Here is a 12,858-nt window from a genome sequence, read left to right as displayed (position 1 = left end):
TATTCCTGGCGTTGTTTTGAAAGCGGCAGCTCAAGCCGCCGTGACGGCACTTAAATGTGGGGAGATTGGATCCTTTTGTTGGCCAGCTGTGCAGCCTCGCTGGATGAAGTTCATTTTAATGTATAGCGTGCGTGCGTTTGTGTATCTGTGTCCTCATGTGCCTGTCTGAGTGTGTTTCTGAGTGTGTTTCTGTGTGTGTTTCTGTGTGTGTTTGCGCTCGTTGCAGGCCTCAGATCCTCAAATAAAACTTATGCATTCTGGGGTTTGATCATTATTGTATACATGATATATGTGATATGACATATTGATGTACTGTATTATGCAGGTTTGCTCATTAAAAGGACGATAAAAGAAGCCTGGATGGAGTTTTGTTGCTTTTACGGGCCTGCGCTTTAATGATGTTACACGTGAAACGCAAAAGAATCCAAACCTAAACCATATTTCCCATAAACGACGTTGCTTTGCGTCACGATAAAACGAAGTCTGCCACTTGTCTCGTCTCTCCGCTCGGCTGGAAAAGCTCCTCCTCCGCTTTCCCCGCAGAGGATAAACATTTTGGAAGTGGTTTTTCCATTGCGGATTCACACGATCCGTCATGCATGCCTGTAGCGCCGCACGTGTCCGAAGATCAGCGCCCTCTATCTGTCGTGTGCTGCAGTGATGCGCAACTTCTCAGTACAAGGAGTGTAGTTAATCCTCCGTCTGATAGCTGCGTATCTAAAAAGGTTGTTGAAGGATAACGACGAAACTTGCCAGGCAGGTTTGACACGATCCAGGGAGGAACCTATCAGATTTTGGTAGAGGTTGGCCTGATGGTGGCGCTGTGATTGTCACTTTTACCTTTTGGCCTGTAAGTGTTGAGCAGTAAGTCAAAGTATCGAAACTCTTTTTCCTAAACAGGTCTTTGGATCTCCTCCTACGTGTAACGAGTATGTGTAGTATAGTATTTCCCTCTGAAATGTAAGCGGAAAAGCTTGGGATTTGGAGTTTGGCACTAAATGAATGGATTCTAAGGGCCTCAAATATTGGGGTGGTGGAGCCCAAAGTGACCCTGAACCTGGGCCTCAACATCTCTAACAATAACTCCTTAACATGTTCAAAATGTGTGTGTGTGTGTGTGTGAAAAGTGTGTGTCACTGATTTGTGTCACTGGCTGTTTCTGCATATTCAATCCCGTCTCCAGAGTGTAAGAAGTTGTTTACCTTAAGATTTTCAACAGGTTGTAATCTTTTATCTTAAAGAAGTTGACATTTCAGGTGTTTCACAGAGTTCTGAGAACATCTTAACACGTTGTGGCTCATGATGCAGTGTGTGACGGGGCAGTTAATGGAGCCAACTCCCTCTCTCTCTCTCTCTCTCTCTCTCTCTCTCTCTCTCTCTCTCTCTCTCTCTCTGTCCCCCACAGTGCTGAATGGGCCTCCCATGTCTGTGAAGAAGGAGAGGGAAGCGGAGCTGCTCGTCAGGCGAGAGCAGCGCAGCGGAGAGGTCATCTGCATCGACGACTAGCCTACACACGCACGCACGCACGCACACGCACACGCACACTGAAACTCATTTGCCACACATACATTCTTCAATTTCTGCCTCCGAGTAGAGAACACTCTATCTCGTTTCATCGCACATCCAGTATTAAAGCTGTAACTGACTGACTGAGGGTGTTTATAGCTGTAGTGATTAGAGTTGCTTCAGTCGACATGCACACACACACACATACAGAAAGATCCCTAGACTTCGCACACACACTCTGAAATATTACTCTGCTGACTGGTACTTTCTGTAAACAGTAGACACACACCTCTACACACACACACGGTCCATATTGTCTCAACCTCTTGTGATCTTTTCTTGTCTGCCTCAAACCATTATACTCCTCATGAACAGCCTCCACCTCTAGGGACGCATTTAACCTCTGAACACACACACCCACCCACCCACACACACACACACAATGCTCCTGCACCTCAATCCTATAGAACCCTCTAGGTCTCTCATTAGACCACCTTCATGTAACCCTCAAACACTGACAGGAAGCTGCATGTCAATCGTCATTTTCTTCGCCGCACTCCGTCCCTCGACGCATGCTCTCGTCACAATAACGCTGTCTCGTGGAAATTTAAAAAAAAAAGAACAAAAAATACCCCTTCTCAGTATCAAGCTGTGCCTATGGTCGTTTTAATATTTTTTTCTATTTCTCTGACGGGCTGAACGTCCAAAGGTCGCAGCCCAGGCAGAGTTGGAGGCGCCCAAGCACAGCGTGAGCTTTTTTCAGGCCTTCTTCGTTTTGTTTCGCTTGCTCGACGGTACGCGTTCAAATCTGCAAAAGTCGCAAATCAAGTCGTAATCCCACCGTTCTGCCCTACTCTCCCCCCATCGGCCGCAGTTGGTTCTCGTGTATGTACAGAGCTTTGAGGTATTTCCGGGGATTGAGTGGCGTGACGCTATTTTTCAGAAACCTCCTATGAATGTTTATAACCTTTCATAAGCAAGTCAGTGTTATTCAAAAGCTATCGATCGCCTCCCTGGATCAAACGTTTCCCTCTCTTTGTTTTATTTCCCATTTCTTTCTACCAATTCTGTGATATACTTTGCATATTTAAGCCGTTCATTCTCGCTCTCTCGTGTTTTCTCTCACGAGTCGCTGTTCTCGCCGTTTTCCTACCCGAGAAAGCTTTCCACCAAAAGAGCCTTTTTGTTGTTGTTGTTGTTGTTGTTGTTGTTTGTGTTAAACGGAAACGATACAGTATGTGGAACATGCGACGCACCTCTTCGCCATTGTTGCCCTAAAAGCAAACGAAGAAGTTGAGCAAACTTCAGAAGCAAATATATCACGAGAAACACTTTTCCTGCTTCCATTTTAGATTTGGGGCTTTGCAAATGAACATATACATATAAAGTAAATAGGCCATATGTAACCCTAAATGCTTCTATGAGCAAACATGTATACTAATCTAACCCTGGACCGTCCATTTTATAAACAGCATCATTAAGAAACGCCTTAAGAAACATAGCAGAGTAAATGTAAAGAAATAAAGCTGAATTAAGATCCTGATGTCAACCTGTGAATCCAGAAGAATCCACTTTAAGTTCAAACGCTTAGGTACCCTCAACATTTTTACATCCTTCTACCGATCCCTTTTTATGTTTCGTACGCATTTTTTTGTGCAACTCCTCAACTAAAATGTGTCAAATTAAGCACTTAACCGTTTTTTTGTTTTTGTTTTCCCCTTTTCTTCTGTCCTCTTCCCAGGACTTTGTGTTTCATTCTGGGTATCTTGTCACTGTGTAATGGTGTACGTCCAACCAGTGGCAGCGAAAAACGTGTCAGCGATGATGCATCTCCTCTTTTCTTTCTTCTTTCTTTCTCTCTTCCTTTCTTTTATTTGTTTGTAATAAAACCGAATGAATTTTAAATTGTGCCATGTGGATTTTTGGAATGAAATTTCTACAAAGGCTTTTCTCTCGCATGAATCGCCTACAGCTGTCACTTTGCTCTGTTGTGATATTTTTAAAGTCTGAATGCTGTAGAAAAGCATTTTAAAGCGTTATAGACACACATATCACCAAGGATAAGGACCCTTAGTGACCCTGTAAAGCAGATTTGGAGCAGAATTATCCCTTAAATCTGCTAGAAGCTTCACTTTGCTCTTAATTTACAATTTTATTGTGTTAGGCAGGTAAATTATAGCTTATAACAAAGTCATATCTACACACATAGCAGAGTAAGACTTAGCCTTAATGATGTTATACCATTATTTACACCTTTTACAGCATCAGAAAGTGATTGGGTTTAAGATTTGGTGGATTGTGCCTTTAAATGGTTTTTAAGTCTGCTAATAATTTAAAGGTGGACGTAGCCAGGAAATGTCTCAGATCACTGTGAGTGCAGATGTGAATGTGGGAGTGTGTGTGTGTGTGTTGCAGTGATTCAGTGTGTCCTTCTCACAACTTCTCACACACAACGTCAGTGATTCATGCTGACTGACGGTGAAGTCACTTTTATTCAGACCACAGTGATGTTCACTATTCCGCTTTTATGAGGAATTCAACATTTTTGTTTTGAGACATATAGCGGGTATTCTTATGTTAAGAATGATAATCTAATTATGTTTAAATGTCAAAAGTAGGGAAATGTCCCAATTCATTTGTTCACAATGTTATTAAACTAGTTCCCCTCATATTCTGTCAAATAATACAGATGTTCAATCAGATTATTGTCATATTATTACTAAATTATATCAATAATAAGCATAATGTTGTTTACGTTGTCTCGTCCTGTACATCTTATACATTATTGTAACAAATGTAAAGATTTTCTGGCTTCTTGAAAGAAAATATTTCCTTTCAAAAACAACAACAAAAAAATGTTTATTTAACATTTATGAAAAGTGACATGAAAAACAAAACTCCAGGCTTGCGTACATCATCGTCATCTTACAGAGAAATACTTCACCACGCTTCTTCACAGAGTGCGAAATATAAGACTTTTCAGAGGCGGCAATAAACTTTGACATTTAGAAGAAATAGGAATTAGGGCAGGGAAGTGTGTGAGGCCCTGTGTGTGTGTGTGTGTGCGCGTGTGTGTGTCAGGGGGGGGCTGAGGCATGTTTTTTCTCAAAGGCTTTCAGCTATGTGGTTCAGATTCAGGAAGTGAAAATTTAGACGGCTGCTCGTCTGTGTGAGCGTGTCTGAGTGTGTGTGTGTATGTGTGTGTGTGTGTGTGAGCCTGGGGCACTTGGGGGATTCAACAAGTCAAAGTTGGATGTATACAGTATATGTGTGTGTTTGTGTTATGAACGGTGCTGACAGGGAAATATGAGGTGCAGAGGGGAGGGAGGGGATGATTGAGACACAAAAAGGGGGAAAGAGGTAAACGACGCGGAAATCAAACAGGATATAAAGTCTACAGTTCAGTCCAACACTTTCCACTTGTGAGCCTCGGGTGAAACATGAATATCCCCCCTCCCCTCCCCACCTCCCTCCCTCCCCCACCCCGTTACAACTCCACATTTGCTGCAGTAAAGTGCTGAGGAGAAACCGGCGCGGCCCATCCACAAAAAGAACGACTTATAAACATGAGCAGGAGTGCTAAAAATACACACGGCTTGAAAAGTACAACTACACCATATTACACAAAGCAGCAGCGTATGAGAGAATGGAATGGAGTACAGGCGATGTCATTACTGCGTACAAGGATTTCATGTCAGAATGTTAAGATAAAAAAAGAAGTGACACATTTCAAAAGCAATCTCAAAATAATAAGTATTTTTATGTTAAATGTGGACAAATTTATGTTTCTTTCCTACACTAAATTCTGATGATGATGATGATGAGGATAAAAAAAACTTGTAAATCATACAAAATCTGTCTTTCGCATTATTTAACACGTGAATTGCTTTTTTGGAGAAAATACTATAAAAGTGGCAAAAGTATACACAACCCTTTGTAGGAACCTCTAAGTAATGAATTCATATAATAAGATGGATATAATAATGACAAACGACTGGACAACGGAGGGCAGTAAAGAAGCATTCATCCTCTGAGTGTCATTCACACCTCGGGGGCACATGAGAGTTGTGAGGGTCGCTTGAGTTACAGCTGAGATCTTACTCATATGTCAGTGTAGATAGACACTTTTAGACGACAACAGCTGTTAAAACGTTGGCGATCTTAGCGTTTCCTGTCATTTTGCAGTGTGACTTACGACCCTTGTGACTCCTGTGTGACCTCAGACAACTCAGATGTGAGATTTGAGTTACACTTTTGAATTGATTTGTCCATGGCTGCTTTAAGAGCGGATGTCTTACTAAAGTGCTTCTTGTAACTCTCACAGTCCTGAAGGAGTCACCTGTTCCGAGGTGTGAACGACACACACGCAACGAAACAAGTTCAAGTTCTTTTAATCTGTCCACGATGGCTGATATATGAGTGAAATTCCTACTTCTTTTTTGTAATATTTCCATTTCCATCTGACCCAGAGGTCACCTGGCCCGAGGTGTGAACTACCCCTTGATGATCAATGCTGGTTTACTGCCCAGAATTGAAAGAAGCTTCTTGGACGACTTGTGAATCCAAGCAAGTCCAGTTTCCGTGGACTGCGACTGTGAATTGTTTCTCTGATTCTCTCCATAAATCTGTAACGTTATTATGATATATATGAGCTGGAACGTCTCCACTAACAGTAAACGGGAGAGTAGCTTCACAGATGGGGACCCCGGGGTGCCGTCTGTGTCATCTTCCAGGTTCTGTCTTTTCCAGGGCAGAGCATTAATTTTGGGGGAAATAAATGATCACAAATATCATCATTAGTACACGTTTGCATAAATGCACTGATTTATCAAGCTACAATTTGCTGTCAAAAAAATCCCAAAACAGGCTTTACTTCAATGGAATCACAGCTTTGCACCAATATTATTGATCACTTCCCTCCTGATCATTTATAAAAGGATACGACGTCACCAAAATCATAACAAGGGCAGAAGAAGAGCGCAGCGAAGAGGCGTTATGTTATACGCTTTGTTTACTATAACTCGCTCCTACTTATCAAAAATGAAGCCAGGTAGACTATACAACAGGCCTCATTCATAATAAACCACTAAATATTAGAGAAGAGCACAAATTCACATCCATGTTACTCCCATATGCTCATATCTGAAGTATGTGTGAAGCTATATACACAGTATATCATGAGAAGGCTTGCAGTATTTCACACTCAGCACATTGTAAAGGTCATGAAAATCCATATAAGTGAGAATGCACTGTAAAAACAAAATCAAAAAATAGTGTAGAGCTCTCACGTTTTTCGTTTCAGGTGCGCTCGTCAACCGCCAGGCACCGCTGGTATAAAAGTGGAAGGTGCATGCACAGCTTTACCGTCAGTCAATCTTATAAAGAGAGTGTAAAAAAAAAAAAACCTTTTATAAAATGATATGAAGGCTAAGTTGAACATCCCGATATGTTGTTCTAAATGAAGCGGAGCAGCTTTCCCATCACATCTGGTCTCTCAGCAGACGTTCATCACAGCATTTCAAACCACTTTGGGTTTTGGTCTTAATCCAAAAGTGTGCGTTTGCGTTCCAAAACAGCGCCGCCTCCAGAGGAAAGACTTCCGCGACAACTTCCACAAGCGTTCGATTTGTCTTTCCAAAGCGACGTCTTGATGTGATGTTTTGGCTGCTCCTGACAAAAACGAGTGGATTTGTCAGTTCACGGAGTTCGCGCCAAAGCCGGAGCCGAAGCCGAAGCTGTCCCCCCCCCTTCCTGACCCCCCTTCCCCCTCCCGCCCGACCCACGACAGGGTTCAGTTCACTTTAAAGATGCTGAAGACGTGAGGCGAGGCGGAGGAGGCGCCCACAGCGTGCAGCCTGAACGACGGGCCCGTGATGGCCTGCAGCTCGGCGCCCCGGTCCAGCCGCAGCAGGCCCGACACCTGGCAGGGCTTCAGGAAGTGGAAGGGGTGCGGCCCTGCGGCGGGCGTCGTCCCGTATCCCTCCTTGCACTGCAGCTTCTGCGGCCTCTGACCTCCAGTCACCACGTCCAGCTTCACGTACTGAGACTCCTGCTCATTGAAGAGGACCTGCGCAGACAGAGAGCGGGTGAAGACCAATCGGAGGTAGACGCTTGTTACATTTGTTACCCCGTCAAACCAAACACCACACAGCGTTTGGTTCTTCTCAAACAGAACGCTCAACCTGATCGCAGCCCATTGCCACAGTCCCATTCTCTTACCCTGTTTTCTATTCTTGGGATTAGATTTTATCCAGACCTCTGTGAACTTGACGAGACAGAGGTCTGGCTGTGTGAGATTAGCCGAAACCCGATATCCACCCCGCGTAAAAACAACAACATACCATTTCAAAATGAGTCATGTTTGCAGAGAAACAGCTTATAAAGTACAGAACAAAGGCACACTGGGGTTTTATATCAGGTCTGTATTAGACGAGGTGGCCTTCATCACGCTCTGCAAACACCTATAGATGTATAGAATGAGGATGAACAATAGTTTTAAATGTTTCTGTTTCACACTTCTCTAATTTAAATGTGCTTTGTGAACACATTCTTATTCAACTGCACACTGAGTGAAAACGGGCTATTTTTAGTTTCTTTAGGGCCTCACAGCTGTGACGCCCTCTTTGCTCTGACTGGCCCAACTGTTACCCAGGTGACCAATCACAATGAAGCAGGTCAGAGACTTGAACAGGAAACATGTGTGCTCCAGAAATATTGATCAATCAAGTATTCGTGGACAATTTGCCTTTTTCAATTTAACTCCATAGAGTGCAGATGAGGGTTAGGTGTGTGTGTGTGTGTGATGTGTGTGTGTGTGATGTGAAAGAGTCTTTGTGCCCCTGCAGAAGCTCACCTGGCAGTACAGGAAGTAGACGCCCGCCTTCTCCACGGTGAAGGTGCCTTGCTCTCTGTTGTACCGCACCGCCTTGCTCATGTTCAGCGTCCTCTCCTCCCAGCCCTTTATCACGCCTCCCTCTCCCACTGACACACACACACACACCCACACACAGGGTTATTCATCTCGTAGGGTGATGGTGCTCGATCCTGGTGCTATTTATAAGAGTCTTACCTTGCTGAAAGGAGACTTTGGTTACTGTCGGGGAGCAAAAGACACATTGAGAGAGCGTCAGGGGAAAGTCAATTAAGCTTTTATGACTGCAACGCTATAGGGGTGTATGATTGAAACCACTTCAGCAGATGCTACATGAGACGGCCATAAGGGATCTGCCAGGCCACTTACTCTCAAAATGAGACGCCGCTTTCCGTCCGTTTCCACTCCTCGCTCGCAGCGCCCCCCCTTTACGAAAAAAGGGGAAGGAAGAGAGACAATGAGTTTTGAATGGCAAAGAAAACACAATCACTCCCGTCTGTATCTCTCTAATAACACGGTGTGTTAATTTGTGGCCGGTCAGATTCCACCTGGTCGGTCTTTAACGCGGTTAGCAGATGGCGAAGGATTTCCTTTCACGTGCTCATTATTATATTTCCCTCAAAACTGTTATTTTCGGGGCAGACTGTGTGCTTTGTGTGTGTGTGTGTGTGTGTGTGTGTGTGTGTGTGTGTCAAGGTTAATCTCAGTGCCAGCTGGTTGCAGTCATCTAGAAAATACAGAATGCAGAGAAGGAGGAGGAGGAGGAGAGGAGGTGAAGGAGAGGGATGGAGAGGGAGGAGTGAGTGGACGGTGGAAGGATGGAGCTTATAGGAAACGCGAATTGATTGCGGCGCAGGAGACGACGTGAAAGTGCGAAATAAGAGAAATGAAGTGCTGTGAAAGGAGAGACAGGAAGCTCTCTGGCTGCTCGCTGACCCAGGCCATGAAAAAAAGAGAGCGAGAGGGAGAGAGAGAGAGAGAGGGACAGAGAGAGAGAGAGAGAGAGAGAGAGAGAGCGAAGCAGCAGCAGCGACGGCCCTGCTTGCATAAATATAATAAATAAAATTCATCACCGAAAGGCCAGAGTTTGAGTTTATTTTAGCTTTTGGGGGAATGATTTAGAAATCTGTACGTACGAGCTGTGAAATACATACGTTGTGTTTGGAGAGAGCGGCCAGAAGCAGGGAGGAGGGCCCCTGCTAAAATAACTCGCAGGTGGGCGACCCTGTAGAGGCCAGAGCTCCTATGGGTGCTGGTGAAGCCCCCCAGGCTGGGGCAGGTTGTGGGTTTGAAGCTGTCAGTCAGCGCGGGAGAACACAACATCAGTGTGCGCCTCAAACCCTCAACTTTCCACAAACTGGGAAAAGCTGTTTGCCTTTTTTTCCCCCTCGGATTCGAGGCCTGCGTAATGCATTTTTGGAATCGTAAGTCAGCTGTCGCTCGCCGGTACCTGCAGGGATCACGGAGGGAGGATTTGCGAGGCTCTGAGCCGATTCCTCCAGTCCGAGATCCAGATTCAGAGTTCACCCTCGGACAAAGATGTGAACAAATCGAGCTGCAAAAACCCCGTGACGGTGACGCAAGCGGACACTATAAATACAGCAATGATAGGTCATCAAATATCACCGCTTTCACAACAAATCATAGCCGTGTCAGTCGTGCGCCCGGGGGGGAAAAAGAAAAATCAAATTTCATTGCCCAAAGCGTGCAACAAGGCCTCCCTCGCCACGCCAGCTGGGTTTCTGGGCTTCAGGCCGCTCTGGTCAGACCTGTAATTTCTGAAACAGTCATCCAGCTGCCTACTTCTTCCTGTGTCAACTTTTAGCAGCGGGTAGTGCCTGCGGCGCGGCTCAGACCCTGACCAAAGTGGCATGTGGGCCGCTTCTGGCCGCCGCTTGTGTTAAATGTCCTTCCCCAAAAAAAACAACAGAGCGGAGCTGGTAAGTATATTGTGTCTGCAGCGATATGTCGTGTGATTTGGATGGAAGCGGTTGAAGCCTCTCATGACAAGAAAATGAGATGCACACACACAGACACACACACACACACACACACACAAACACACACGGGAGTGAAATACCGTCTCTCTTCACTCTGTGCCCCACCAGCAGCTCTCTCTTCTCCAGGATGAGCTGGACGATGGCCTTCCTCTGCGTGTTCACCTATCAGGGAGAGACAAAGGGCAAACAAAGCGTCATGTAGGTGGCACTAATGCAGGCCCGGCTCCGTCCTTTCCAGGTTCCAGTGTGGGGGGGTGGGGAGGTGGGGGGGTCGACTCACTTCCTCCACAGAACGGTTGCAACACCTAATGCATGCTTTTAGTGCTTTGCATTCCTAGCATTTCTTAACTGGCCGAATTTAGTCAAAGCCAGCAAAGTGCATGAGTCCTTGGCCAAGACTTGGTGAATGAGCGAAAGAGGCTGTGAGGAGAAGAAGAGGAAGAAGAAGAGGAAGAATGTATGTCTAAACATGCAGCTACTGTGGAAATGGAGGCAGTGAGCTGCTCTCTGCTCACTGGCAAACGGTCAAATGTCCAAGACGAGGCCCCCCCGTGGGAAAGGCTCCAGCATCAACACTCCACGTGTCCAATCCAGGAGTGTTTGTGTGCGTCTGAGAGGGGAAACTGTGTGTGTGTGTCAACATGATACACAGCCAACCTGATCTCAAATCCAGTGCACCCTGGATTCTTTGAACACTGTGCACCTGAAGTCATAAACGTTACCATCAGCTCCTCCAGGCTGCTGCTGCGGCACACAACAACAACTGCTGCTGCTGCTGCACAGCCGCACAACCTCACAACCTCACAACCACATGCATGAGTCCAAATCCAGGCAAGTGTGAAAGCTGCACTTTGCATGCGATCACACCGGATTGGGGCTCACTTATGCAGGATTAAAGAGGGCAGGAGCCGTGCATGAGAAGATGATGGACACTTGCCTCAGCCAGACATGCCTGTTTCACGCACAAACGTGCGGTGCAGCCAAGAAGCTGTGGCTTTTCCAGTAAATTGAGATAAAACTGGAACAACAACTGGCACCAAAGCAATTAAACATGGCTGTGGAGGGAGGAAGAGGAGGGGGGGGGGAGGAGGAGGGGGGGGGGGGGAAGGTGGACACAAAAATAAGCAACAAACTCTACAACTTATTGCTGGTGAGCAGGGTGAAGAGTGCCAAGTGCGGAGAGAAGGAGAGAACGTGCAAAGGGAGAAAAGGAGGAAGAGGAGGAGGAGGAGGAGGGGGGGAGTGAGTGAAATGTGGAATTGCATTTTTCCATTTAACCCCCCGCGAAGATTCCCGTAACCGCAGCCACAAAAGAAGTTACATAACAAAACACTTCACGGTCTGTGAACTCGCTGGAGATTAAATATTACTGATGAGCTTTGGCGCAGCGAGACAAAAAAAAAAACGCGTCTGCAGCTTTAATTGTCTCTTTTCTTTTTTTGGATTTTGAAAGCGACGAGACAAACCTGCTCCAGTCGGTCCTGTAGCGTCTTAAAGGACTGGGACAGGTCCCGCGTCTGCCTCCACGTCCACGCCGTGAACAGCGCGCTGCATGCGGCCAGAGACAGAGCCACCAGCGCCAGCGAAGCCCACACGACCCGCAGCTTGCGCACCCGCCGCCGCTGCAGAATCCGATGCATGTCGGCGCAGACTGCACCGCTACTCACCACGCGAAAGCTCCAATTCAACTCCATTTAAGTCTCACCAAATGCATTTCTGTCCAAAAGTCCATTTTGGTAAGACGCGTAAATATAACACACACTCATACACATACACACACACGCACGCACACGCACAAACACACGCACACACACACGTCGTTTTTTTTTTGTTCTCCCCCCCCACCTTCCACACACACACACGCACACGCACACTAGCAAATCTCCGGGTGAAATCGGGCGATTGATCCGGCAGATTGCGGGATTTTAACGCAACAAAGCTCCAGGTCCCGATCCTTCCTCAGCACGCATCAAAGCCGCCATCCTCCGTGTGCGCAACCCGAGGAAACTGTGCACGGTGCAACTCCCGCACATCAACTGTTGCATCCTTCTCCCCGTCGATTCGTTGACTCAGCTCTCTTGTCTTCCCTTTAACAACGTGCAGGGGTCACACACACTCACATACGCGCACACACACACGCGCGCACGCACACTGATGACTCTGCATTGCATCCACACACATAACTTTCGTGCTGAGATCGCATGATTGAATTCCCGGCGTGCAGCCACCGAGGTCCTGGCCGGAATGGACCCGAGAGGCGCCGGGCTGCACACTTTCATCAACTCGCAGAACCTCAAAAAATACGAGCCGTTCACGCGTTAAAACAGTTCCGAGCGTCGCCACACGATGGCAGCAGTGCGCCGGTGAAGACACCCAGGGCACTGCACCATCAACAGGTGGGTCCCAGAATAAATCACAATAACACTTTCATGCTTTTATGAAGGGATATTATAGATAGAAATGATATAATATGATCAATAG

At 46.2% G+C, this 12,858-nt stretch overlaps 3 protein-coding genes across 4 annotated transcripts in view; 1 reads left to right on the top strand and 2 right to left on the bottom strand.

Annotated features, from left to right (window-relative positions):
- Window positions 1–3,411, top strand: part of chd3 (chromodomain helicase DNA binding protein 3) — a 33,490-nt gene extending 30,079 nt beyond the window's left edge. For both annotated transcript variants that reach the window (XM_076160080.1, XM_076160062.1), the window contains exon 40: window positions 1,406–3,411. In XM_076160080.1, the coding sequence (XP_076016195.1) occupies window positions 1,406–1,506 (101 nt within the window). In that variant the 3' untranslated portion in view covers window positions 1,507–3,411. The remainder of the gene's footprint in view (window positions 1–1,405) is intronic.
- naa38 (N-alpha-acetyltransferase 38, NatC auxiliary subunit) overlaps window positions 1–12,858 on the bottom strand; it is a 127,676-nt gene that overhangs the window by 34,073 nt on the left and 80,745 nt on the right. The gene's annotated exons all lie outside the window — the stretch shown is intronic.
- tnfsf12 (TNF superfamily member 12) lies at window positions 7,297–12,648 on the bottom strand. The gene is made up of 6 exons (XM_076161041.1): window positions 11,844–12,648; window positions 10,458–10,539; window positions 8,747–8,803; window positions 8,576–8,599; window positions 8,360–8,487; window positions 7,297–7,573 (listed from the first exon to the last, which is right to left on the bottom strand). Exons 1-6 carry the CDS (start codon window positions 12,069–12,071, stop codon window positions 7,298–7,300), a joined length of 795 nt encoding a protein of 264 aa, XP_076017156.1. The 5' UTR covers window positions 12,072–12,648; the 3' UTR covers window position 7,297.

Source organism: Genypterus blacodes, unplaced genomic scaffold, assembly GCF_046128005.1.
Source record: "Genypterus blacodes isolate CSIRO-AG114 ecotype Tasmania unplaced genomic scaffold, CSIRO-AGI_Gbla_v1 ptg000011l_1, whole genome shotgun sequence".
In the NCBI taxonomy this organism is placed as follows: domain Eukaryota; kingdom Metazoa; phylum Chordata; class Actinopteri; order Ophidiiformes; family Ophidiidae; genus Genypterus; species Genypterus blacodes.
The sequence above is the reverse complement of the archived record's forward strand: the minus strand, read 5'-3'. Positions and strand labels throughout refer to the sequence as shown.

Bases quoted from the DNA above. Each gene is read 5' to 3' on its own strand.
- tnfsf12 (XM_076161041.1), bottom strand. From the start codon at position 12,071: ATGGAGTTGAATTGGAGCTTTCGCGTGGTGAGTAGCGGTGCAGTCTGC. The intron at 8,804-10,457 runs GTATTTCACTCC...TTTTTCGTAAAG, and splicing joins GCACAGAGTGAAGAGAGACG to GGGGGGCGCTGCGAGCGAGG. The intron at 7,574-8,359 runs GTGAGCTTCTGC...CTGTCTGCGCAG, and splicing joins TCTACTTCCTGTACTGCCAG to GTCCTCTTCAATGAGCAGGA.